General features: G+C 42.9%; 1 protein-coding gene across 2 annotated transcripts in view; it reads left to right on the top strand.

Moving 5' to 3' along the window:
* The window catches only part of NUP133 (nucleoporin 133), an 899,557-nt gene that overhangs the window by 271,331 nt on the left and 601,627 nt on the right, over positions 1–26,599 (top strand). For both annotated transcript variants that reach the window (XM_082249111.1, XM_082249110.1), the window contains exons 8-9: positions 2,545–2,692; positions 22,983–23,130. In XM_082249111.1, the coding sequence (XP_082105237.1) occupies positions 2,545–2,692; positions 22,983–23,130 (296 nt within the window). The remainder of the gene's footprint in view (positions 1–2,544; positions 2,693–22,982; positions 23,131–26,599) is intronic.

The raw sequence follows: 26,599 nt of genomic DNA, 5'->3' as shown, positions 1-26,599 counted from the left end.
GACGCTCCGTCCTTTAGGGATCCAGTGGATCGAAAAGTGGAAGCGGAATCCCGCTCCATTTTTTCCCTGATAGGGTCAACATTTAGGCCAGTGGTGGCCATTGGTTTAGTTTCACAAACATTGACAGAATGGACCAAATTGTTACGCCGTGACATAAAGGGGAGAAGTATCCCCCCGGCAGTATCAGATTTGCTGGAGCAGATTATACAAGGGCTACAGTTCATCTGTGACGCCGCCCTGGACGCCACTCCCTTGCTAGGGCGTGCATCAGTTTCAGCAGTGGTCCTCAGACGCGTGTTGTGGTTAAAGTGCTGGTCGGCGGATCAGGGTTCCAAAAAAGCTTTGGCTAATCTCCCTTTTCAAGGGGATCGCCTGTTTGGGGCCACCTTGGATGAGATTATAAAGGATCTCACTGGGGACAAGAGCACTTTTTTGCCACAGACTGCTAAGGGTAAAGGACCTCGTAACAGGCGAGGACCTTCCTTTTCCGCTCATAAAAAGTTTGTTCGTTCCGCTGGGGCGGGCGATAAGGCAAAGCCCTCCAAAGCCCCTACAGGGGGTTTCAAAGGGCGCTGGTCGGGTAAACAAAGGTCCGGCTCAGCCAAACCTGAAGATAAGACCAATACAGCCTGAAGGTGTGCCCCCACCCATATCTGGGGTGGGGGGACGTCTTCACCGGTTTCCGGATCCATGGCTTTCCAGAATCCCGGACAAAGGGGTTCGCAAGGTCATACGGTCGGGATACAAGATCGAGTTTCGATCACTTCTACTGGTGCAATTCTTCCCTTCCAATATTCGACTAACGTTTTCTTCTGCCTAGTGTCCTACTCCTGTAGAGGGCAGTATAACCCAATTTGATATTAATCAAGAGGACTGCGTCTGTCAATGAGCTTAAGAGAAAAGGATTTTACGGTAAGATTGTACAAAAATCCATTTTTTCCAGCATGCCATTGCAAAGCTTTTTTTTTTTTTTTTTTTTTTGTTTCTAACATTTTGTTCTTGGGACACATGCAATTTTTAAAGGTTTGTGTTAAAGGAGTTTTTAACCGCTTTAACACCGTCCACTTTTTGCGATTCAGCACTGTGCGACTTTAACTGACAATTGTGCGGTCATGCAACACCGTACCCAAACAAAATTTACGTCCTTTTTTTCCCATAAACAGAGCTTTCTTTTGATGATATTTGATCACCTGTGCGATTTTCATTTTTTGCAATATTAAAAATGCGACAATTTTGAAAAAATAACAATATTTTTCTACTTTGACAGTTAAAAAAATATCCAATATATTCAATTTTTGTCATATATTAAGGCCAAAATGTATTTAGCTACATGTCTGACAAAAAAAAATTCTCAATGAGCATATTTTTAACCGCTTTAAGACCAGAAGATTTTATCCCATTCCTGATTAGGCCATATTTTGCGATTCAGCACTGCGGTAATTTAATGGACAATTGCACAGTCGTGCAACGCTGTACCCAAATTAAATTTGTCCTTTTTTCCCCCCACAAATAGCTTTCTTTTGGTGTTATTTGATCACCTGTGGGATTTTTACTTTTTGCACTATAAACAAAAAAGAGCGACAATTTTGAAAAAATAACAATATTTTTTACATTTTTATTATCTGAAATTTTTTTTAACATTTTAGGCCAATTTGTTTTCTGCTACATATTTTTTGTAAAAAATATCTCAATAAGCATATTTTGATTGGTTTGCGCAAAAGTTATCGCAGCTACTAACTATGGGAAATTTGTCATTTTTTATTTGTATTTTTTTAACTAGTAATTGCAGCGATCTGCAATTTATTTATTTTTTTCTTTTTAAGCGGGGCTGCGACATTGTGGCGGACAGATCGGACCCTTGACTGACATTTTTGACACTTTTGGGGGTACTCCCGCTGTGACTGAATACAGCAGGAGTTAGCCTCCGGCGGTGCACCGCCCAGAAATGGAGGAGTCCATGTCGCTGGGCGATAACAAACCACTTTGCCGCAGTAGAGTCAACGTGAGCGGTCGGCAAGTGGTTAAAGTCAGGAAGTTTTTAAGCTTATTGCATTCTATGAATTAAGATATATATCAAAAAGTTCTGGGTGAAGCAGCCTCCCCAGCACCCCTTAATACTTACCTGAACCCAATCTCTTTCCAGCGATGTCCACAAGTCCCTTGGCTGTCCGGGACCCTCCCTCCTGATTGGCTGAGACACAGCAGTGGCACTATTGGCTCCCGCGGCTTTCAATCAAGGTCAGGCAATCAGCTGAGAAACTGGGTGGGACTAAACAGCAGTTCCCTGTCTGAATGGACAGACCGAGATGCAACTCAGCTTGGTTGCCTCCATAGCAAGCTAATTGCTGTGGGGGCACTCGACTGCAGGGAGGGACCAGGAGCTGCAAAGAGGGACCCAAAAAGTGGAGGATATAAACTTCTCTGTGCAAATATACTGCAACAGAACACATAAGTATAAACATGATTGCTGTTTAAAAAAAAAAAAACAAAAAAAAAAAACTTTACAATCTCACTTTAATAGGTATTTTATTTTTTTATAATTAGGGATGGCTTAGTTATCTTGGCTGCTGCCTGGCATTGTGGAGATGATCCTTGCTTGATTTATTACACCCTTGTAACCATAAAGGATGAAGGTTACAACTTTTCTGATGAAGTAAATGTTGAGGTCACTCAGTTCAACCCACGTTTTGAGGTGAGCTTTGTTTAATATATATATATATATATATATATATATATATATTTATATTTTTTTACCAATTACATATATTCTGATTTCTTATTTGACCATGTATATTACCATGCATTTCCTAGCTCTTAAATTCCTTCTCTGTTTCCTTGTTACTTAGAAATGATCGGAGTAGAATAGTTATGTGACCTTCATGATTTCATGGAACAATATCCTTGTGCTACTGTTGTTCTAAATATGCAGTTTCTGATTTTGAGGAACATTATCCCTCTGATTTTGGTCACTGTAAATATGTAGGTTACACTTCCTACACCTGTAGTGTTCCAGATAAAGCAGTATGTACCATCACATCCAAACTCAAAACCTTAAAATGTGAGCTATCTATTAAAAAAATGATTGTATTCTACAAGTAAGTAGTTAGACCCTACATGCAGGGAGGGAAGCACAATACAAAGCATTAGATTTAAAATAATTGCTCTAACTGGCTGGGAAATCAAATACAATTTATATGTCCTAAGATGGGTGGGAACCTAGCTATCTGACTTTATTTGAAGTTCCGTCTGTGTCACTGGTGGCAAACATGTTACTTCCAGTAGTTCTTTGAGGGAACATTGCTTGAAAAAACAGATTACAATCTTTCTAGTTGGATATTTAAATAGCATTCTAACCCATGCAATACAGCTGTTTACCAATACCACTTTTAACAGTATATATCCAATATATATGCTTAATCAGAATTAAATGTTTGATAATCAGAAATAAATGTTTGATAAACAAAATGGCTATTCCTCTTTCCCTATCACAGAATCCCCCCATATATTGTCCACATGCAAGTAGAACAAATGGTTAATTCCAAAAATTAAAGAAAATTCCTAAAGTCAAAGGAACAATGTAAATAATATGAAGATTATGATTCCAAACAAACATGTGTAATACACATAAACTACATTAATCTTCTAGGTGGGGGGATAAGGAGAATCGTGTTAATGTTGTATTCTGTGAAGTTGAAATTGTATATTAAAACTTTTATGTAAAAAGAAAGTGGATAACAATGCGTAAAAACAGGGTTGGGAGTTTTGAAGAAAAAGAAAAAGGGTTAAGGGAAGGGGAGAGAATCTTCCGGTTCCACATAATCAACCACCTGTTTTAAAAACAATTTTGAGAAAAGGTTTCACAGGAACACACAGAAAAAGGTCTCAATCACTCATTCTCTGTGTGAGTATGCTGCTTTATCCAAGGAAAATCTAAATTGTGTCCAATAGAACCAGGTGCATTTAAAGGCTTCAGATCTATCCCACAAAGAAGACATTAGATTCTCCATATACATGTTTATTTTAGAGTACTATTGGTTAATAGTGGATGGGTCTGGTTGTTTACATTTACAGAGAATACAGGCCTTTGCAGCATTACATAGTTATAGTGAGTAAAGTTAAATAGACACCAGTCCATTCTGCATGTTTTTGTCATTATATTTTCCCATATCCCTGTATATCACATTCTATAAGATGCCCATCTTCAAATCCCCATAGCTACCTCTTTTAAATACCTGGGTGTGGTGGTGTCCCTGGATCTCTAACTTTCTTCGGTTGAACTGAAGTCTGTTGCAGGATAGACGACGACTGGTGAAATGTTTTAGCTGGTGTGAACTTCTCCTTTCAGTAGTGAGGCAGGTGAATTTAATAAAGAGGATTTGGGCCCCACAGCTCTAATACATTTTTCATAACTTCCCAATGTGCATATCTAATCAGTGGTTTAAGCGCATTGATTTCCAGTTTCGAGATCTTGTCTGTAAGTGTAAAAAGGCCTGGATTAGTCTGAATACTCTATAGTATTGCATGGATAGGGGAGGGTTAGCAGTTCCACATTCTAAGATGTATTTTATGGCATCTCAATTACTACCTTTTGTTGACTGGGGATGAGGTGGTAACCCGGATTGTTAATTGGTGTCTCTGTCAAACTATAAATTAACAGCCAGCTCCCATTTGGAGATGGATCTGCCAATTCCACTTTCCCCCCGACCGTGGGTCTTCTTAGGAGAGTGTGGCAGGCGTCTAAAGAGGCATTATCTATTAAGGGCCCCCTGGGCTTTAACCTTCTGTGGAGTAATCCAAATTATTCTAAACTAAATAAATTGCAAGGCTTCACTACATGTAGACAAAGGGGATTTTTTTTTTTTTTTCACTTGTATAATGGTAATACTTTAAAATCACATGCTCCATTATGTGCAAAGTTCTTTTTCTTGTAAACAAGTCTATCAATATCTTCAGCTCTGCCATGAAATACAGATTCAATGGCACACACTTTTTAAATGTATCTACTTCTTATCTACTAATGGAGGTCCTCCAGTCTACTGTATACACTACACTCTTCAGTACCATGCTTCACAGAAATGCAGGACTCATTGGGTGACAGATATAAGGGAAATAGATGGTGACCAGTAGGACGTGGCCCTAGAATCAATTCCTGCTGTATCTATATCCGCCTCCCATAAGCTCTCAATTGTTTATCCTCCTCCCCTCTGGTGTGCCTACTGGGTGAAATCATTGGTGACATTTATCTAAAAGGTACATAAATTATGATAACCAGATTATTGTACTTGGCAAGAAAGCCTATAGCTCGACATTGGATAGCTTCCACTGTGCCTATCAAACGGCAATGAATTGCTTATGTCAACTCTCTCATCCTTGGGTAAAAACTGGCCTATCACCATAGGTCTGCTGAACTTTGGTTAGACAATCCTAGTTTTGCCCTGCCACAGTTGGTGATGGATAGGCTTTAATGACTTTAACACACAGAGTCACAGGGTTATTTTTATGTGCTCGTTTTCTCTTGCATTTTTTAGATTTATAGGTTGTTGTTTTTTTCTGTTTGTTAAATGAAATGGGGTGTGCTAACCTAGTATTGAAAATGGCAGCACCTAGAACTCCAGAGATTTAGGAGTGAATAATGTGGAAAAGAAACTAGTGCGCTCAGTGACCATTTTAGCATCAATAGTGCATAGATAGGACAGATTGGAAATGTCAGATCAATAACTGAAATTGAGAATTTTTAAAAAAAAAAAAAAAAAAAAACCATCAATGAACAATTTAATCATAAATGGTGCATAATATAAACAAATGTAAATGATCACATCAATAATAAAAATTGATATTGATAGAAAACTTACAATACATGCACATTTAATATGATTGTGATAGTGGCGAAATAACTGCAAATTAATGAAGAAGTCTCTACTGGTGAAGTCTCTGGAACTCAAGGTTATGACAACCCATTTCTTCAGAATAATCAGCAAATGCCAACTTCCCACACAACACCATGTGACCCAAACACAAAGGTAGGGTGGCTCCTTACCAGCTTCCCGCTACCATCTAGCGTGCTAAATAACCAAATCAATTCACTAGAGAAAGTATGGCAATCGGGGAATTCCCCACACTGTGTGTCACCACGTGGCAATAGGTGGATACAATTACTTCTTACCAGATGTAAAGTAAAGGTAGGCCCTTGATCATATGATCCACATAGAGACTCCCTGGATAAGTACTCCTACAGCTTGACTCTCAGCAAAATATACCACAAGGATGGACCTGCATCACTGTAATGAATGCTGAATCCCACGGAATGGATGTTCAACAAGCTGGGTTTACTGCTGCTCAGCTCTGCTCCCCCCGGCCGCCATTTTCTCCCCTTACTTAGTTTTTTTTCTGTTTGGCAAAAAATGAAAACAAATGTATCTTCTATATTTATCACATGACTATTATCTAAATCTCGTGTATGAACTGTAATTTGTAATCTGCTCTCGGTGACCAAAGCCCTGAGAAACTACAATATTGGATATCAGTGGAAATACTCCGCTACACTCAAAATTACAAGAGAAGGGTCAACCTCCGTTGTAACCTCTCCGGCTGAGGGACACCGGCTGTTGTAAAACTGGAATATCATCCCAGCTGACTCGCCTGCTGCTGCCTCCCAGTGTTGAGGAGCTTGTCCACAGAAAGAGAGAGTCCCCTTCCGGGACAGACGCCGAGACCACCACAAATTAATGTGGGCTACAAACCCTCTTCACAAGTAACCCCACTTCAGAGGCTGTTTTCCCTAGAACAGCAATGACTGTCTCCACCCTATCCATCTCTATATTTGCACCCCCAGAAATCTTAGCAGTGAAACTGCACTAATGGTTCAAAGTTTTGAATTTTTTTTCTTCTCCTGTTCCTTTTCTACATCCCTCTGCTTCATTTCTCCCTTTTCTTGTGAGGCTCCAATACAATTTACTGACGAGGATGAAAAAGAAACAAAAAAAAATGGGGAGGCAGGGAGACTTTGAAGGTACATAAAAATAAAGATAACAGAACATGATCTGGTATCTTTATTTTTATATTTCAAAGTCCCCCTGCCTCCCCATTCTTTTTGTTTCTTTTTCATTATATTAGGGACGTGGTACATTTTTTTTCAAGATGGATTATATAATAACACCTAAATTAAATAGTATACTGACAAGGATGTTCTGTTCACCCCAACCAACATGCCATGAAGAACACAGTTTTATTGGACTTACTGGAAAACTAACAATTCCTTTCGTCATCACCATCAATTCTGTACCCACGAGAAACTGCCCACCTCGGTACATGAGACTGCCCTTTGGCTGCTCGACAATTTTCCTGCAGTTTTCCCCCTGGATATGGTACATCACCTTTCATATCTTCCATTTTTACCAACCACATGCCTCTTAAACTACTTTCCATCAGTGCCCGCGGCCTCAACCACCCTGCCAAAAGACTAGCCTTATGGAAAGAGGCGAAAAAAAATAAATGCTGATATAGTGATCGTTCAAGAGACCCACTTCAAGGACTCCGCTGCCCCGAAGTACCAGCGCAGGGATTTCCCGTTTACCTTCTCGTCAGAATTCTCTACAAGAAGTGTGGCGTCCTTATTGCAATACAGAACTCTGTAGACTTTATTCTACACTGTTTGAGTCTAAATGAAGGGGGTAGGTATGTTATGTAAATTTGCACGATTAACTCCAATGTATTCACAATTGTAGGAGTTTACACGCCTAATACCAAACAGAGTAAATTTTTCCGTAAGTTGTTTAAATGTATATCGTGCCACAAACGTGGTTATCTACTGCTATGTGGGGACATGAACTCAATTATCGATCTGGATACCACAACCCAGAGATCACGAAGATCATCCCCTTTGGCCAAATTATTGACCACTGAGGATCTCTGACACCTGGCGATGTCTCTGTTCTTTGGAAAGGGATTACTCCTATCACTCCCCTAGATTTAATATGTACTCTCGTATTGACCTCGGTCTAGTGGATAAATGGCTTTTGCAAAAGGTTTCTTTCTCCTAAATAGGTGATATAACCTGGTCTGACCACGCACTACTTATCACAATTGAGGAAAAGGTTTCTGGATACCCTACCCGAATATGGCGCTGTAATAGTCAGCCTATTAAAGACAAAAGTACATATGAGAAACTTAACCAACACCTTAACAACTACTTCATGGAGAATAAGCCAGACACCAATATCTTCTCGCTATGGAACACCCACAAAGCGTTTGAGAAGACTTTAAATACAATTAGGGGCCCAAGCCAACAAATTTACGATAAAAAATTCCAGGAAACTGAGTAAAAACAAACTGCACCCCGATCCTACCATTCTACCTAAGCTCTACACATTATGCATGGAGCTACGCTCCCTGCTCCTTCGAAAAAACACGCCAAACTATTGCATCACCTTAAATTTAAATATTACTCTCTAAACAATAAAGCAGGCAAATTCCTAGCGTCCCAACTAAAGGCCCGAAAGACCAAATCTAGAATTCCACATGTGTTCCACCCTATCAATCCTAGCAAATTGACAAACATGCAACATATTGTGGATGCTTTTGGTACATACTATGAGGCCTTATACAACTTAAAGAATGATGATGTGGTTGTCCAACCCTCCCAAACTGCGATAACATACTTATCCAACCTTAACCTCCCTTCTCTGAGCTCAATAGACCTTAAAGAGCTTAATTGTCCCTTTTCTCCCTTTTGAAATCCTTAAGACAATCCAATCCCTACACTGTGGGATATCTCCTGGCCCAGACAACTTTACGGCCAAACTTTCTCGCCAGTCGTCCTCACCCATCTGGTAAAACTGTCTAATACCGCAGCAGAACATCAAAGCTTTTCGCAGGAAATGCTGAAAGCACACATTGTAACTATACCCAAACTGGGGAGGAATCCCGACTATCCAGCTAATTTCAGACCAATTCCCTTTACAAGTACTTCCTTTTCTAATACAACCGGACCAGTCGGGTTTCTTTACTGGCAGACACACATTGGACGCTACCAGGCGAATACTGAATGTACTGCACAATGCTGAACGAAGTCAAACACCTTCACTGCTTCTTTTGATCGATGCGGAGAAGGTGTTTGACAGGATCCACTGGGGGTACATGACTGAAGTTTTGCAGAAATTTGGCTTCCAGGGAATGATTTTGTCAGCAGTCCTGGCACCATACTCTTCCCTCCTCAGCCCAGGTGTATACAAACTGCCTACATCTCACAACCCTTTATGATCAATAATGGCACGGGACAGTGGTGCCCATTATCTCCCTCAATATTTAACTTGATGATAGAGCCCCTCGCTGAAAACACCCGCAAATTGTGGGCTTCAAATTTACGGAAAGACCCCATGTAATCAACCTGTTTGCGGATGATGTCATACTGATGTTGACAAATCCCCAGATCTCTTTTCCACTCGCTCATGAAACACTTCAGCAATGTCTCATATTACAAGGTCAATCACCCAAAATCTCTTGTAATGGGTATGAATATTTCATCACCACTTAGATCCAAGCTTCAGCGGACCTTCCCATACACCTGGGCTGAGAGCTGTATTCCTTACCTGGCTATTACTCACCCCCTCCTACTGCAATCTTTGTGACAAGAACTATAAACCACTGGTTGCAAAAATTGATACACGATTGAAAAATATAGCTAAAGTTTAGCTGGATGGAAAGATTGGCGGCATACAAAATGCAGATTCTCCCCCAGATTCTATACATCTTCCTCTCCCTACCAATATCAGTCAAACAGACTTACTACATACCCTAACACAACTCTGATTTATATGGCAAGGCAAAAGGGCCCATACTTCTTACATATCCTTAATTAAACATAAATCAATTGGAGGAATGGGTATGGTTGATGTAGAAGATTATCTTACAGCAATACACTTAGATCAACTCAAATACTGGTTTGATTCCTCTAATGCACCGCTATGGTTGGACATTGGAAAAAATATCCTTAAAACTGATTCTCTTAGCCCCATATTGTATGCAGATACATGGAAACCCGTTTAACCTTATCAATTTCTTCCCGACCTCCGTGGCATCTATAACAGCATGGAGACAACTTACTAAACTCCCCCTTATTCCTTCTGCCCAGGCTATAGAAATCCTGTTAACTACTTTGGAACATCTCATACCAGACATCAAGGTAGCAGAATTAGAGAAATAGAGTATTTGACTGCTAAAAGACCTTTGGAAGGATAATACTGTACAATCACTCCATTCCCTTAATGCATTCTTCCTTCCTCCCTCGACCCACTTTACCCTTCTCTGAATACTGCATTTTGTTAGAACACCCCCCCCCCCCCCTCTACTCGCACTACACCCGAAGGTATGGCAATTTTTTTCTAGGGCAGCCAAAACTCAACTAAGGCACATCCCTCTTCTACACTACCCTAAAAGAGAAAACAAAGTTTGCCAAAACTAAGCAAATGTTGCAGTGGGAGACAGATCTCAAGGCTTCCTTCTCAGATTCCCAATGGCTTGAAGCCATACAATATTCTCAATCTGTCTCTCACTGTGCAAACCATTGGGAATTGGCCTTGAAAATAACTCTACATTGGTACCTTACCCCACAAAGATTAGCCAAAAAGTGCACTACGGCCTCTCCACTTTGTTGGCAGGGTTGTGACTCCGCAGGTACTCTAATGCATGTGATGTGGTCATGTAATATTCATAGCTTTTGGCAAAAGGTGTTGAGCATAATCTCAGAAATTTCGGGTATAATCACCCCGGCAGACCCGGCACTAGCCCTACTCAATGTGGGTATAGATAGATTTTCAGTCATATATAGCGGTATAGTGATTAACATTCTCATTTCTGCTAAGCTTACTATCACAAGACACTGGAAGCAAAATCTATCCCCTAACCCCTCAGAAGTGATCACTTCAACCCATCAAAACTACATATGGGAAAAGTTGATAGCTTTACAGAATCAAAATCTCCTCAAATTTGACTTAATCTGGAAACCATGGTCCATGTGGCTCTCCGCATAACCTAATCTCCCTGATATGTTGGATTCACATTGATACATTTTCTGGTGATGATTCATGGTTATATTGCTTGAGCCTTGCTAGCCTCACCTCATCCTATTAAATTTCATGTATATTTCTTCCTCTTCTCTATTCTTCATCCCCCTTTCCTGATTACTTTATACTGAGATAGGAACCTTCCTGTATTAGTCATCTCAATGGTTATAAACTTGTTATATTGCAATGTTCTGTATTATATCCTCTGTAATGGCGGCTGCATCCGAATACCATTAACTTTTTCAAAACCAAATAAACAAATTAAAGACACCAAAAAAAAACTCATTTGTCATGTTGATCGACGTCTAACTGTAAAATGTATTTCTCTATCATCCATTGACAGACGCAGCTCTCATACCTCTTAGACAATTGGGATATGCTGCCCCCCGCAGTAGTTGTACTAGGCAGAAAAATCAATTCACCACGCCCACAGGGCTGTCCCTATAGGCATAACCCCCCCCACACCCTGCTCCAGCAAAACTGTTTGTTTCTGCCTACTGAAGGAGTAGGACCTACGTTGCTGGGACTTCGATCTCATTTTTTTTTACATTCTTTTAAGAATATTTTGTTTTATCTTTACTCACTTTGCTATTTAATGTTCAGGGGGATCCGCCTGGTGATCTATAAACAATGCGGGCTGAGGTTTCACACTGGATAATCTAGATCCTTAAGGTCACCCAGCCTGACCTATAAGCTTGAGCAGATTATAGTCCCGCACTAGGCCTCGCCACAATGGAGCCCCTTTTTGGATGGGGATGAGCCTGCGAGTGGATATCTCGCTGGGAAGTGATGACCTTCAACCCCCTCAGTCGCATGCGTACCCCTCGTCTGACAGCACCCCCATTCCGGGTGGGAGGTGGTCTGTCTGGGACAGAGCCCACCCGGTCCATGGTATGGTGAGTAAATGCAGCCCCCCACCCCTTGTCCCTTAGTGTTCTTGGGGGGGGGGGGACGTGGACCCTCTCCTGGGGATAATGGGATCTGGACTTCCTTAAAGATCCCCCTGGCCTGTCAGGCTACCCGGCCCTGTGCCCTGCCCCCCTCTCCCGCCCCCTGGGGACGATATTGTTGCGACAAAGATGTCTTTTGGCTCCCGCAAGACTAAAAAATTGGGCAAGGTTTTCCCTTGTCCTGAGAATTTTCATTATTGTTAATGACCAATGGCTATGTATCAAGCACGTGCTTGTCGTGCCTAAGCGCTTTAAACGCGGTTATCCCTTTGCTGAGACCGTTTCCAATCATTGGACAGTACCACCTAGGGTGGATCATGCTGTTTCCAGGTTGAATAAATCTTCTATAATGCCTGTGGAAGATTCCCTGTTTTTTACAGATCCGGTGGACAGACGGGTGGAATCCCTTTCCTGCCATCTTCATGTGTTGGTGGGTTATATTCTGAAACAACTTTTTTTTTTTTTTTTTTGTCTGTTTTGGTGTCAGACGTTACACATTTTCTGAAAGGGAGCTTGGATCCTGACATAGTTCCCCCGGAGCAGATGGAACTTGTATAGCAGATGAACCAGCCCCTGATGTTCCTGTGTGATGCGTATTGGACAAAGGAGAGCAAGGGATCCAGAAGGTGGAGCCCCTTTAGAAAAGTTGCAATAAAAGCTCAACATCGGAATAAATGCAAAAAACACACTTTATTGAAAAAATATGGCTGGCATAAGAAGTCCAGCCGCTAAAAATTGCAGCAGGCAGAAAAATCAACCTGAAACACTCGCTACAAGATGGAAACAGTCACTCACAACACACACAAAATGCATACAACCTTGTATTCCAAAAACTGCCCCTAATAATCCTCAGTTGACCAGTGCAAAGGTTTTGGATTGATGGTCTATGTTCAAATTCGCAAAATTTCACCAAATTCGCAAAGATTGGGGAAATACAGTTCAAAAGCCTTCTCAGTGCTCCAACATTACGTTTTAAAGCCTCCAGGTATAAGTCCTTGTGAAAGGATATGTGGATGGTGGAATGTCCTGTATGAACAAATATCCAAGCACTCCTCATCCTAACGTGCATCCAAAGAACAGGGTTATAGCTGGCAAAGTCCTTATCTCATGACCAAACTGGGGTCTTAGTGTAAGTGGGGGGTATTCACCTTGTGGGTTTGTAGAATTGGGACTTGTAACTAAGTCAGTGACATTGTTTGATTGTGCAAAGTTAGTCCAGACTCCCACAAGGACTTAAATTAAACTGTTGAATTACAACCACCCAATTGTTTAGACCGTCAGATATGGTACGGAATTGTGCTTGGTTGTATGGACAGCGTCTTGGCAGTATGTTGGTGAGACAGTCCATACTTGTAGTCGGTGTACTTGTATAAGTAACCTCCTTGGGGTCAGGGTGAATGTGAAGACATGCAGTTCAGTCTATTATATGTGGCCAACAGGGCCTGAATATCTTCTTACCCCTCCGGACCTGTATTAGTCTATCACCGATGAGTAGAGCTGTGTCTCTGCGACCAAAAAAGGTAATGCACTGCTGCCATAGACACACGCTGTCTCCGCGTCCCTGTCTTGGTAAGACTTGTCCTTGCATGCGGCTCCCCTGGTGGCAAGAGTTTTGGCTGTGGGGATTGCCTTGAGACGCATGGTGTCTGAAGGGCTGGTCGGCTGACCAGGCTTCCAAGAAGGCCTTCACAGATCTTCCTTTTCTGGTAGAGTGATTTGGCGACTCACTGGATGAGTTGATCAACTGGTGGGAACAGTACTTTTCTTCCTCAATCCTCCAAAGCTAAAGCACCCCATAATAAGCATGGACCTTCCTTCACCACCGCTCATAGACTCTGGGGCGCAAGAAAAAGGTAAGCCGTTCAGAGCTTCTAGAGGGACTAAGAAGCCTTGGAGCAAGACCAGTCAGTCCAGTTCTGCGGACAAGTCTTCTTGAGCATGAAGGGACCCCCTCAACCGTTTCTGGGGTGGGGGGCACGTCTGCGCTTCTTTCAGGAACCCTGGATTTCCTTCGTTCAAGACAAGTGGGTTCACAAACTGATTCATTCTGGGTACAAGATCTAATTTACGTCCCGGCCGGACAAGTTCTTTTGGTCAAATCTTCACCACTCTCCGGTTTGTTTGAAGGATCTCCGGGGGGCTGTGCAGGATCTCCTTGCTCAAGGAGTGGTTGTGCAGGTTCCGCCGCAGGAACGCTTTGAAGGTTTCTTTTCAAACCTGTTCACGGTGGCCAGAAAGGAGGGCAAGGTGTGTCCAATCCTTAATCTCAAGTCTCTGAACCGCTTTGTGCGAGTGCAGAAGTTTCAAATTGAGTCCATTCGGTTGGTGGTGGCATCTTTGAATCAGGGGAATTTTCTGGCTTCCATCGATATCAAAGATACGTATTTGCATGTCCCCATCTTCGAGGGACACCAGCGATTTCTCCGCTTTGTGTTGGCAGAGGAGCATTTTCAATTTGTGGTGGTAACCTTTGGTCTTGCCTCCGTTCCAATTTTTTACCAAGGTCCTGGCCCTGGTGTTGGCCTTATGTCAGGGATTGCGAACTTGGGATATCTGGGTGATCTCCGGTTACGAACATACTCTCACTCGAATCTGTTGGGCGACCACTCAATTACAGTTCAGACCCTTCAGGAATTCGAGTGGATGATCAATTTAAAAAAAATCTACTCTGATGTCCTCCGCATGGGTGACTTATCTGGGGCTGGGCAAAGGTCTTTCTTCCATTAGAGAAACTTCAGAAGTTGCAAGGGGTAATCAGGTTGCTGTTGGAAACCAATCGGTTTTCCCCACAGACTTTCATGAGAGCCCTGGGTCTTATGGTATTGACCTTCGAGGAGCTCCGGTTTGCCCAGTCTCACTCGAGATACGTTTGAGCCATCTCACGAGGTCGGCTCTATCCTGGTGGATCCAGTCGCTAGCTTTGTGTCAGGGCAAGTCCTCCCTGCCGCTGTTCTGGACGGTGGTCACCACGGACGCCAGCCTGTCAGGTCAGGGGCGGAGTGCTGGGGAACCTCTGTGCCCAGGGGACCTGGTCGACAGAGAAGTCTTCCTTGGTGATCAATATTCTGGAGCTCAGAGCGGTCAAGCTTTGTCTGTTCCATTGCTCTTTCCGCAGTTCACATTCTGGGTGTGGAGAATTGCCAAGCGGATTACCTGAGTCATCAGATGCTGGATCAAAGGGAATTGTCCCTTCATCCGGAGGTATTTCATCTCCTGTGTGCCCGGTGGGGGTCTCCGGAGTTTGATCTGTTTGTGTCTCGCCTCAAAAGAAAAGTTCGGAGGTTTATGGCCAGGTCTCAGGATCCTCTGGCCGACGCCACAGACACTTAGCCGGTATTGGCTGATTTATGCCTTCCCTCCGCTCAAGTTCCTGCCGAGGTTTCTTCGCTGGGTGGCAGTGGAAGGAATTCCGGTCATTCTTGTGGATCCAGACTGGCCTTGTCGGTCTTGGTATGCAGACCAATTAAAATGGTTGTTGATCCTCCGTGGAGACTTCATCTGCGGGAGGATCTGCTGTCCCAGGGACCAATCTTCCATCCTGCTTTATGGTCGCTGGCTTTAACGGCTTGTCGAAAGCAAGATGTTGAGGGATAGAGGTCTCTCTGATTCAGTGATTCCTACCCTTTTTTTTGAAGGCCAGGAAATCGACCTCTAGGAAGATCTGTCATCGTACGTGGAAATCCTACATCTCATGGTGTGAATCGCTGCAGCTGCACCCTCGCTTGTTCTCTACAGCTAGGGTTCTGGCCATTTTGCAAAAAGGGGTTGAGCAGCGCTTTGCGTTGGGGACTATCAAGGGCCATGTGTCGGCCTTGGCTATTTACTTTTAACGTCCGTTGGCTACTCATAGTTTGATTTGCGCCTTCATTTAGGGGGTGCATAATCTGGCCCCTCCGAGGAGATCCCTGTTACCTCAGTGGTATCTTAATCTGGTTTTGTCTGTAATTCAAAAGCCTCTTTTTGAGAATATTGTGGGGATTTATCTGCTTTCTTTGTTGCAGAAGGTTGCCTTCCTAGTGGCTATCATTTCTGCCCGCAGAGTCTGAATTGGCGATGTTTTCCTGTCCACCTTTGTGGTCCAAAGGGATAAAGTGGTCCTCCGACCTAATCTGTCCTTTCTTCCTAAGGTGGTGTCGGATTTTCACTTGAATGAAGACGTTGCCTTATGTTCTAAGCCTAAACATCTTAATGAAGTTGCCTTGCACTCTCTGGATGTGGTTTGGGCGATAAGGGTTCATCTGACGGTTACGGAGTCCTTCAGGAAGCCGGGACTGTCTTTCTGAACGGTCCTCACAAATTTTTGGATGCGTCCACTGCAACCATTTTGAGATGGATCAGGCAGACAGTTGTTCAGGCTTATTAAATCAAGGGTGAGGTTCCTCCTTTCCCTGTGAAGGCACATTCTACTAGAGCGCTGAGTGCCTCTTGGGCATTTCACCATCAGGCCTCTGTTGTACAAGTTTGTAAAGCAGCATAGCATCTTGGTCGCCTGTGCAAACCATTACCAAACTTTACAAGGTGGATTTGTTGGCATGTTTGGATGTCTCCATTGGTCGTAAGGTTTTGCAGACTTGTTTTTCATAAGAGAATGTTTGTACTTCTCTTCGGGGTCTTTTACCTGGGTAAGGTCCTGTTGTTTGGTTGAGCTCCATGTTGCCCGGTTGGCTACGTTTTAGCCTTTTGCAGTTGACATTACTGTCTGGTTGCGTTTTCCCACCCTTCATGTGTATACTGGTTTGGGACGTCCCACTCGGCTCATGGAGATGAGGCTGCATCTGTCGATGGACGATAGAGAAAATAAAATTTATCTTACGTCCTCTGACAGTCACCGCTCACTCATACAGTCTTCACTTATGGGTATTAACCTCTTATCCACAGGAGTAAGCTAGGCAGAAGATTTTGTTAGAAAACATTCACAAAATGCTTTGCATAGACACGCCTATAGGGGGCTGTCCCTTTGGTCCAATACCCCCCTGCTAGCAGCATTCCCAATTCAGTTTGTCTTTTGCCTAGTCAGGAGTAGGCAGGCTTCCCTTAGCTGGGGCTACAGTCTCAGCCCTTTTCTTCAGTTTTCTTCATTGTTTAAATTTCTGCTAAGTGTTTATTTACACTGATAGCTTTTTATTTGTTCATGCGCTTAGTTAGTCAGGCTTCGGAAGACTACAGCGTTTGCAGAGCTGGGAATCGGACTGGGAACCGGATAAACCGAACATGATCTATAGGAAAGCTAGGAATCTACAAGATCTTATTGCCAGCAACCCAGTAGAAAAACCTATAGTACCAAAATTCTTCCCGAACATGAAAGGATTTTTTCCATGCAGAAATTGCCAGATCTGTAAAGAAGCAAAGACAATACGAACTAATAAGTTCACATCTACTACTACCGGAAAGGAGTACGCCATCAAAGAGTTTATCTCTTGCCACACCAAGGTGGTCATATACCTACTCCAGTGTGGTTGTGGCCGACAGTATATTGGGAGAACCATACGTACTGCCAGCATCCGGATAGGGGAACACCTCGCTAACATAAGAAAAGGGTTCCCACGACATAGCGTTTCCCTACATTTCTCCAAATGCCATCACAAAAGTCCAAAAAACTTACAAATTATAGTGATTGAGAAATATACACCTCATTGGAGAGGAAGCAACATGAAAAGATCCATTTCAAGATGGGAAACCTTCTGGATCTATGAGATGAAATGCTTTAGGCCCTGGGGACACAATATTGAATGGGACATCAACGCCCACATACATAACAGTTGAATCCTTGTTTAGTCTTTTACATTTTATCATATTTTACACCTTTTAGGTTTTTAACTTTTTATTATTTTAATTAATATAAATGATTCAATATGCATTTTAATATATTCTAATATATTTATCTTTTAACATATCCATTTTAAGCTAAGTGATTATATCATCAGCTCAATATAGGACCGTTTTTTGCCCTATTACTATATTTCCCCATTTCCTGGAGTTGCTCATGTATGTTTATATTGGCACAGGAAGTTGGAGGGTTTGCATACTTCCGGAGTCCCGACCTTCATCAACACAGACCGCTTTAAATTACATTGATATAACATGCCATGTGAATTGCTTTTCCATGTGGAAAGAAGCAGATTCCCACAAAGCGGATATTCTGGCCATACAGGAGACACACTTTAAGCAAGGGCATGCCCCGAAGTGCACGCACCAGAATTTTCCCCATGTCTTCCAGGCTTCAGCTTCCAAAAAGGGGGGAGTATTGATAGCTCCAACAAAAGAGGGGGGTTTTTTGGAGGGGAAAGGGCCTCCGGGAGAAGGTTGCAACAGACCGGGCTCACTGGGTATATGGTGCAAAATAAACTTTATTAAACAATAGTGTGATACAGTCAAAAAAATGATACACGATAAAAGCTATCTATTCAGATAGTGACAAAAGTATAGTATGAAAATGCCGACCCTGGGGGTCATGGTGGGTGGTTGTGTCAGTGTGAAGACTCCACCCAAGCCAGACACTACTACACCTTCTGGAATTCAAAGGAGCTCAAGATGGGGGAGAAGTGATGATCGCTTCTACAAACCCCAAATGCTGGGATGTCTATCTTGCCCTAAAATAAGTGGGCCATATGAGGGATAGGGTCTGTGAGATCCTAGGTAAATATGTGAGTGATAGGCTTCGACTAGCGTTAGAGCTGATATGATCAGCTGCTGTCTCAAAAGCAACCCGTACACTACATGAAAATGTGAGGTAAGAAAGTATAATCGATGGTGATACCATTCACATATAGAAACATGTACATAAACACGTCAAATAATCGTGTACTGGGTGGCCACCCGTATGAGTGTCTGATATCCTGGAGTGATTGATGACAGAATAATGATTATCTGTGCATCTGTGGGGATGTCACTCTCATGTAGGGGTGGAATTGATGGAGGACCGCGAGGCAAAAATGGATCAGTAAGTGGATGGAAAGTGGAAAAGGGGGGGGGGGAGGGGGGAGTCCCCGGTGGGGAGAGGGAGCAAAAAGGTCCGGGAGCAAAAGGAGTAAAGGTGGCTCCACAGGGATGAGGGGGGGGGGGGTTGGTTGGTGTATGTGGATGATCCCGATCCTGCTTTAGTGAGTACAGTGTGGATACACTTTCATTACCCTATAAGTGCAGAGGATTTAAAGGCTTGGTGATGGTAATCCCCCCGCAGTAAGTAGAATCCAGGATGTGTCCAAAGGTGGATGAGTAGAGGAGCGGGTCTTACCATGAGCCTTGTCTTTTGTGTGTGTCCTCTTCAGAGTTCTGTTTACCATGTAAGTCCCGTACTTCTCTGCGGGTAATACTCACGTGTAGAAGTGTATAGTCCTTCCCCCCCCTTTAGATCCTGTGGGCTTGTTCTCCCTGCCGCTGTTGTCCTTGATGATGCTCGTACCTCTCACGCCACCGCTGGTCTCCTCTTCCTTCTGTTCCCTTCTGTGGGTATGTGTCCTCCGTAGCTTCCTCCAGACAACTTCTGCCTGCGCTTCCGCTTACGTCACAGGCTCCACGTGACCGTGCCTCGATCTGTCCTTCGCTAAGACCAGCAGCCTTCCGTGGTGTCAAAGTAGTGTCTGCGTCTACCGTTGACGCGTTTCGCGTGCTAGTGCACGCTTCCTCAGAACGTTCTGAGGAAGTGTACTCAATAAAAATTATTGAAAGTAAAGAAAGGGATGTATTCCAGAAAGCAGACTATAATCCTTCCACTTTATAAAACTCTGGTCCGACCACATCTGGAGTATTCTGTCCAGTTCTGGTCACCAGTCCTCAGGAGGGATGTGTTGGAGCTGGAGAGAGTCCAGAGAACGGCAACTAAACTGATTAGGGGATTGGAGGACCTTAATTATGAAGAGCGTCTGCAATCGCTTGATTTATTCTCCCTGGAGAAGAGACGACTGAGGGGCAACATGATAGCAATTTATAAATATCTCAATGGGGATCTCAGCATAGAAAAACGGCTATTCAGTCGAAGGGATTGCATCAGGACTCGAGGGCATACAATGTGATTAGAGGAGAAGCATTTTAACCTCAGGCAACATGGGGGGTTCTTTACTGTTAGGGCTACAAGATTGTGGAATTCTCTACCACAAGAGGTGGTTTCTGCGGGAAGTATGGTGGCTTTTAAAAGACTCTTAAACGTACATCTCAAGGATCAGAACATTCAGGGCTATGTGAGATGATTACAGCCACACACACCTACACAGGTTGAACTGGATGGACTATTGTCTTTATTCAACCTCACCTACTATGTAACTATGTAAAAGAAAACCTGTGCAACTGGATAAACAAATGTGGAAAGCTGCTAAGCACTTAAGGATCAATAAACCAAAAAAGTCCCAATATCAAATGAATAACAAAAAAGTGCAGTGCTAACAAATATGAAGATGATATCAGGGAGAGCAGTCCAAAGGTGCAGATAATGGTGAAGCATGCACAAGGTAAGTATTCAGTACTCTTCAATGTGCTGGTAATCCTTCACCCAGTCTCCTTAGCCTCTCACCTCACCTCACACTTAGCCCCTGTGTCACCAGACAGGCCAATAAGACATTATTAAGCATGACATGTATATCATAAATTACCTGGTTAGGCACTCAACAAGTGCATGTACAAAGAAAATAGTTTTATAATGTGCAGGTTTGTCCCGGTGTCTCCGGGGCAACAGAGCATCACTTTCTGTTAGAGGTTCCTCTTGTTACACATCCGGCTTTGCATAGTCAGTGACTTCCGGGATCATGTCATCATGTTTTGCCCATTGTGGGTTTGACCGTGCGAGCAAGGGTTTACTATATCTAGCCTTGTCCTTCTCCCTTACCAATAGCTGACAAAGTCCCGCCTAGTGGGATGCAACACTTGTAAAGGGGGAGGGGCCGGTGACGTCACCCACCATCCATTGTGGTCAGACAAGACTGCTGTGTGTAACATCACCACTATTTGCTTTATAAAATGCACTTGAGTGCCTAACCAGGTAATTTTATGATATGTCATGCTTAATAAAACGTGTTTTATTGTGGCAATGCACTATGTCCGGACCCTTGTTTTCATGTTGACCTGTGACCTGCTGCTTGGATCTGTGATCTATTACCTTTGAGCTGAACTGTTTCTATTGGGGAAGAGGATTGATGATCTCAAACGTTTTGGTGTTATCCTTGGAAAAAACATGTCTTATTGGCCCGTCTGGTGACACAGGGGCTAAGTGTGAGGTGAGAGGCTAATGATACTGGGTGAAGGATTACCAGCACATTGAAGAGCACTGATTACTTACCTTGTGCATGCTTCACCATATCTGCACTTTTGGACTGCTCGCCCTGATATCATCTTCATATTTGTTAGCACTGCACTTTTCTGTTATTCATATGTTGGAGTTTAGCCAGGATTTGTTTTGGCTTTTCTTAAACCTATTCCATGTTGGACTGCACTGTCCTATTCCTTTTTTTTTTTTAAGTATGCTCTTAAAGCACTCCCATTTATATTCTGTGTTCCTAGGATTCTATCTAATTTAATATCGTCTAGCAAAGAGTTCAGTTTAGGGAAGTTGGCTCTTTTAAAATTCTGTGTCTTTGTATTACCCTTGTGCTTCCTATTCCTGTGATTTTTATTGAAACTAATTGACCTGTGATCACGGTTTCCTAAGTTGCCCCATATTTCTACATCCTCGATCAGGTTTGTTTTTTTAGTAATTAGTATATCTAGTAACACATTGTTTCTTGTTGGTGCATTCACTATCTGACACATGAAATTGTCCTGCAACACATTTAGGAAATGGCGAGCCTTGGACGAATGTGCAACAGTGCCAGCCAGGAGGCGAATGGCATGGGATGGAGGAGAATGACATGGGATGGGGGAGGAGAATGACATGGGATGCAGGATATTGGATGGAGGAAGAGGAGGTGGGTGACATGTGGAGGAGGAGTTCATGGGATGGAGGGAAGAGAAGGAGATGGGATGCAGGAGGAGGAGGAAATGGGATGCAGCATATGGGATGGAGGAGGAGCACCAGCACCATGGCCCACCTAGGTACATTACCCCAGGGGACCCTGGACCACCCACACACCAGGACTTACCTTTCTACTGCTCAAGGTATGGGGGGCACAGGTGACATACTCCTCTCGATCAATACATGATATAATGTTCCCACTCTGCACAGGTGACATCCTCCCCTCTATCTATACATGCCATTGTGTTCCCTCTACACGGATGAGGATCAGTCAATGTACTAAATACTGTTGACTGCTTTGTTCAGACTTTGCTATGTGCAGGGAGTGTCTTTATTTATTTATTTTTTTTTTTTTAAGTGCAGATAAAATAGAGTTGTTCTTACTGCTTGAATTTTTTTAATGAAAATCATGGGCAGTAATGCTGATGCATCGTGATATCGAATCGTTGACATGATAATCGTAATTGAATTATGAGACTAGGGAAGATGCGCTCCTCAAGTGCCCATCGGTGCTGCCAATCACTGTCATTTATCAGTGCCGTCTATCAGTGCCCATCAGTGCAGCCCATCAGTGCCCATCCGTGAAGGAGAAAAATTACCTGCAAAATATTATACCAAGATATGAAAAACTTTTCTAAAATGTTGGTTTTTGTTTGTTTTAGCAAAAAAAATAAAAAACCCAGTGATGACTAAATACCACCAAAAGAAAGGTCAATTTGTGTGGAAAAAAATGATAAAAATGTAATGTGGGTACATTGTTGCATGACCACAATTGTCATTCAAAGTGTGAGCACTGAAAATTGGCCTAGTCAGGAAGGGGGTATAAGTATTCAGAAACAAATGGTTAAAGTAGTACTGCGCTCAAAGCAAAAAAATGCTCTGGTCATGAAGGGAGTAAAACTTTCCGGAGCTCAAGTGGTTAAATTGTTGGACACAGTATATAAAGGAAAAAAATATATATATTCTTTGCAGTACAGATGCAGACTGTTTTTATTTTGGTTCATTTATTTTATTTATTTTTTTTTTTTTCAGTCTGAAGAAATGTTGATTTCTCATCTTGTGGTTCCCAACTTCGCTGGAAAGTCGTTTTACATATATACAAAAGAAAAGGTTTTTGCCTTTTCCATGGGGAGTAGGAGAAGCACTTTGACACAGGAGACAATTTCATTTGAAGCACAAGGTATATTCACAGAATTTGTGTTGCCAAGTCCTAACCTACCAATGTTTCATAATGCTAGAGACAAGAACCCACTTGTAGCCCTTTGTCGCTGCAACATGTGTAACCCCTACTAGAAATACTTTGAGATATATATATATATATATATATATATATATATATATATATATATACACACATACACACACAGTATCTCACAAAAGTGAGTACATCCCTCACATTTTTGTAAATATTTTATTATATCTTTGCATGTGACAACACTAAACAAATTACACTTAGCTACAATATAATGTAGTGAGTGTACAGCTTGTATAACAATGTAAATTTGCTGTCCCCTCAAAATAACTCAACACACAGCCATTATTGTCTAAACCGCTGGCAACAAAAGTGAGTACACCAGTGACAATGTTCAAATTGGGCCCAATTAGCCATTTCTCTTTTGTTCGACAGACGCAGCTCCATATCTTTATACCATTGGGTTATGCTCCTCCAATCAGAAATAGGCACTAGGCAGGAAAAAAAACTTCACGCCCATGGGGGCTGTCCCTGCTGGCATAACCCCACACACTCTGCTTCAGATTGCAGTTTGTTTCTGCCTAGCTTTAGGAATAGGACCTAGCTCCCTTCTGGCACTTCAGTCTTAGCTGTAAATAGGGAATTTTTATTATTTTGTGATATTTTTTTTTTTTTTTTTTCTAATTCTCACTAGTTAGTTCCTGGAGAACTACAAGCAACAGCCGACTGTGGTTTTGGACTGGATAATCTAGATCCTTAAGGTCTCCCAGCCTGGCCAGCGAGTGTAAGCAGGTTATAGTCCAGAACTAAACCTCGCCACAATAGTGCCCCGAGAGATATGGATGAGCCTGCGAGTAAACCATCTCCTGGGGACATGATTGACCTGGAACGCCCTGAGTCGTTGAGTACCCCCTAGCTGGCAGCACCCCTATCCTGGGTGGGAGTAGATCTGTCTCGGAGTGGTGCCCACCTGTTGTCAGATTATGGTGAGTAATTGTCCCCCCAAAACCTCTAGCTGTCTCCGGGCAGACGTGGGCCCTATCCCTGGAATGGTCGGACCCTCAGAGCTCCCTCGTTTCCCCTGGCCTCTCGGGAGGACTTGGCCTAAACCCCTAAGTTTTTTCTCCTACCCTATGCAGGTTCTGTCAGTGAAGAGAACCTGTCCGCCTTGGCCGTAGCACGGAACCGCGCCTTGGTGGAAGCCCTTATAGTTTCAGTGCGCATAATTTTAAAATTGGCTGATGAATCTACAACGTTGGGTACGCAGGTGTCTTTTGGCTCCCGCAAATCCCAGAAATCGTGCAAGGTGTTCCCTTGTCCAATTATGGTTTATGCCATTGTGGCTGAACAATGGCAGCGCAAAAAGCATATGCTGGTGGGTCCTAAGCGTTTTTAAACGTTGTTACCCTTTTGCAGAAGCTTCTAAAAGCAAATCGGGAAGCTGAATGGCTCCCCTCTGCGGTGCTTGAACTAATGGACCTAATCAGTCTTTTCTAAGGTGGTTTCTGATTTTCTTTTGAAGACTGTGTTGCCTTCACTCTGTCCCAAGCCTAAGCATTCTAAGGAAATTACTTTGCATTCTTTGGATGTTGGTCAGGCGATCAGGGTTTACATGGAGGCCACGGAGTCTTTTAGAAAATTGGACGCTCTTTTTGTCCTTACCGAGGCACCTCTTAAAGGATTGGCTGTGTCTGCTGCGACCATTTCTAGGTGGATCAGGCAGACGGTGGTTCAGGCTTATTCACTGAAGAGTCAGGTTCTTCCTTTCCCTGTGAAGACGCATTCTACTAGGGCACAGAGTGCCTCTTGGGCTTTTTGCCACCAAGCATCTGTGAGACAAGTTTGCAAGCCGGCAACTTGGTTGTCCGTGCATACTTTTACAAAGTTCTACAATATAGATGTGTTGGCATGTTCGGCTTCCTCTTTTTGACCGCAAGGTTTTGCCGGCTGCTGTTTAAAGATAATATTTTTTGTTCTCCTTTGGAGGGTGTATGTTTTTTTTTTTTTTTTTTTTTCTGGGTGAGCTCTGTTTTTTCCTGGTTGAGCTCCTTTTGACTTGGTTTGCTAGTTTTAGCCTTGGGGGAATTACGTTCTTCTTTGCGTTGTTCTCCCACCCTTCATGACGATACTGCTTTGGTACATCCCAATGGTAATAAGATATGGAGCTGCGTCTGTCGATGAACGATAGAGAAAACTGGATTTTTGTAAGAACTTGCCATAACAACATTTTCTCTGAAGTTCGACAGAAGCAGCATCCACTCCTCTACTTTTGAGTATATGGGTTGTTTTGTCTTCTAAACACTGCTTGCAGCAAAACTGCAATCTGAAGGAGTGTGTGTGGGGTTATGCCTGCAGGGACGTGGTGAAGTTTTTTTCCTGCCTAGTGCATATTCCTGATTGGAGGAGCATAACCAATGGTAATAAGATATGAAGCTGCGTCTCTCAAACTTCAGAGAAAAGGATTTTATGGTAAGGTCTTACAAAAATCCAGTTTTTCCCTCCCTGGTGTCATTTTACTCATTAGTGTTACAAAATCTCAGGTGTGAATGGGTAGCAGGTGTGGTAAGTTTGGTGTTATCACTCTCTCTCTCACTCATACTGATCACTGGAAAGTAAGCATGGCACCTCACTGGTAGAACTCTGAGGGTCTGAAAAAAAGAATTGTTGCTCCTACATAAAGATGGCCGAGGCTATAAGAAAACTGCCAAAACCCTGAAACTGAGCAGGAGCATGGTGGCCAAGACCATACAGCGGTTTAACAGGACAGGTTACACTCAGAACAGGCCAAACCATGGTCGACCAAATAAGTTGAGTGCACGTGTTAAGTGTCATATCCAGAGGTTGTCTTTGGGAAATAAACGTATGAGTGCTGCCAGCATTGCTGCAAAGGTTGAAGGGGTGGGGGGTGGGGGGTCAGCCTGTCAGTGCTCAGACCATACGCCACACACTGCATCAAATTGGTCTGCCTGGCAGTCATCCCAGAACGAAGCCTCTTCTAAAGATGATGAACAAGAAAGCCCGCAAACAGTTTGCTAAAGACATGCAGACTAAGAACATGGATTGCTGGAACCATGCCCTGTGGTCTGATGAGACCAGGATAAACTTTTTTGGTTAAAATGGTGTCAAGTGTGCTGTGCCTACTGTCAAGCATGGTGGTGGGAGTACACCATCACAAAGGGGTTGATGTCACTCCAGGTGAGAGATAAGTATCCAATCTGTGCTGGGTGCACGTCTAGTCTGTTGACCATGGAAGGAGCGATTGTATAGGAAATGGTTTGGCAGCGCTTGAGTGTCAGCAGATAAAGTCTTTATTTCTCCAAAAACATGGCAGCACAATGAACAGATGCCTCAAACAGCAGAGGTGTTTCACGAATCAGGTTTGCTTATTCATTGCTGAAAAACTTGTGCTTTTTACTGCGATCCATATAGTGGTCACCGCACTAAAACTAATAATTGG

This window comes from Pelophylax lessonae (genome assembly GCF_965119305.1).
Source record: "Pelophylax lessonae genome assembly, chromosome: 3".
NCBI classification, from domain to species: domain Eukaryota; kingdom Metazoa; phylum Chordata; class Amphibia; order Anura; family Ranidae; genus Pelophylax; species Pelophylax lessonae.
Note: the sequence above shows the minus strand (reverse complement) of the source record. Positions and strands in the feature narration are given on the sequence as shown.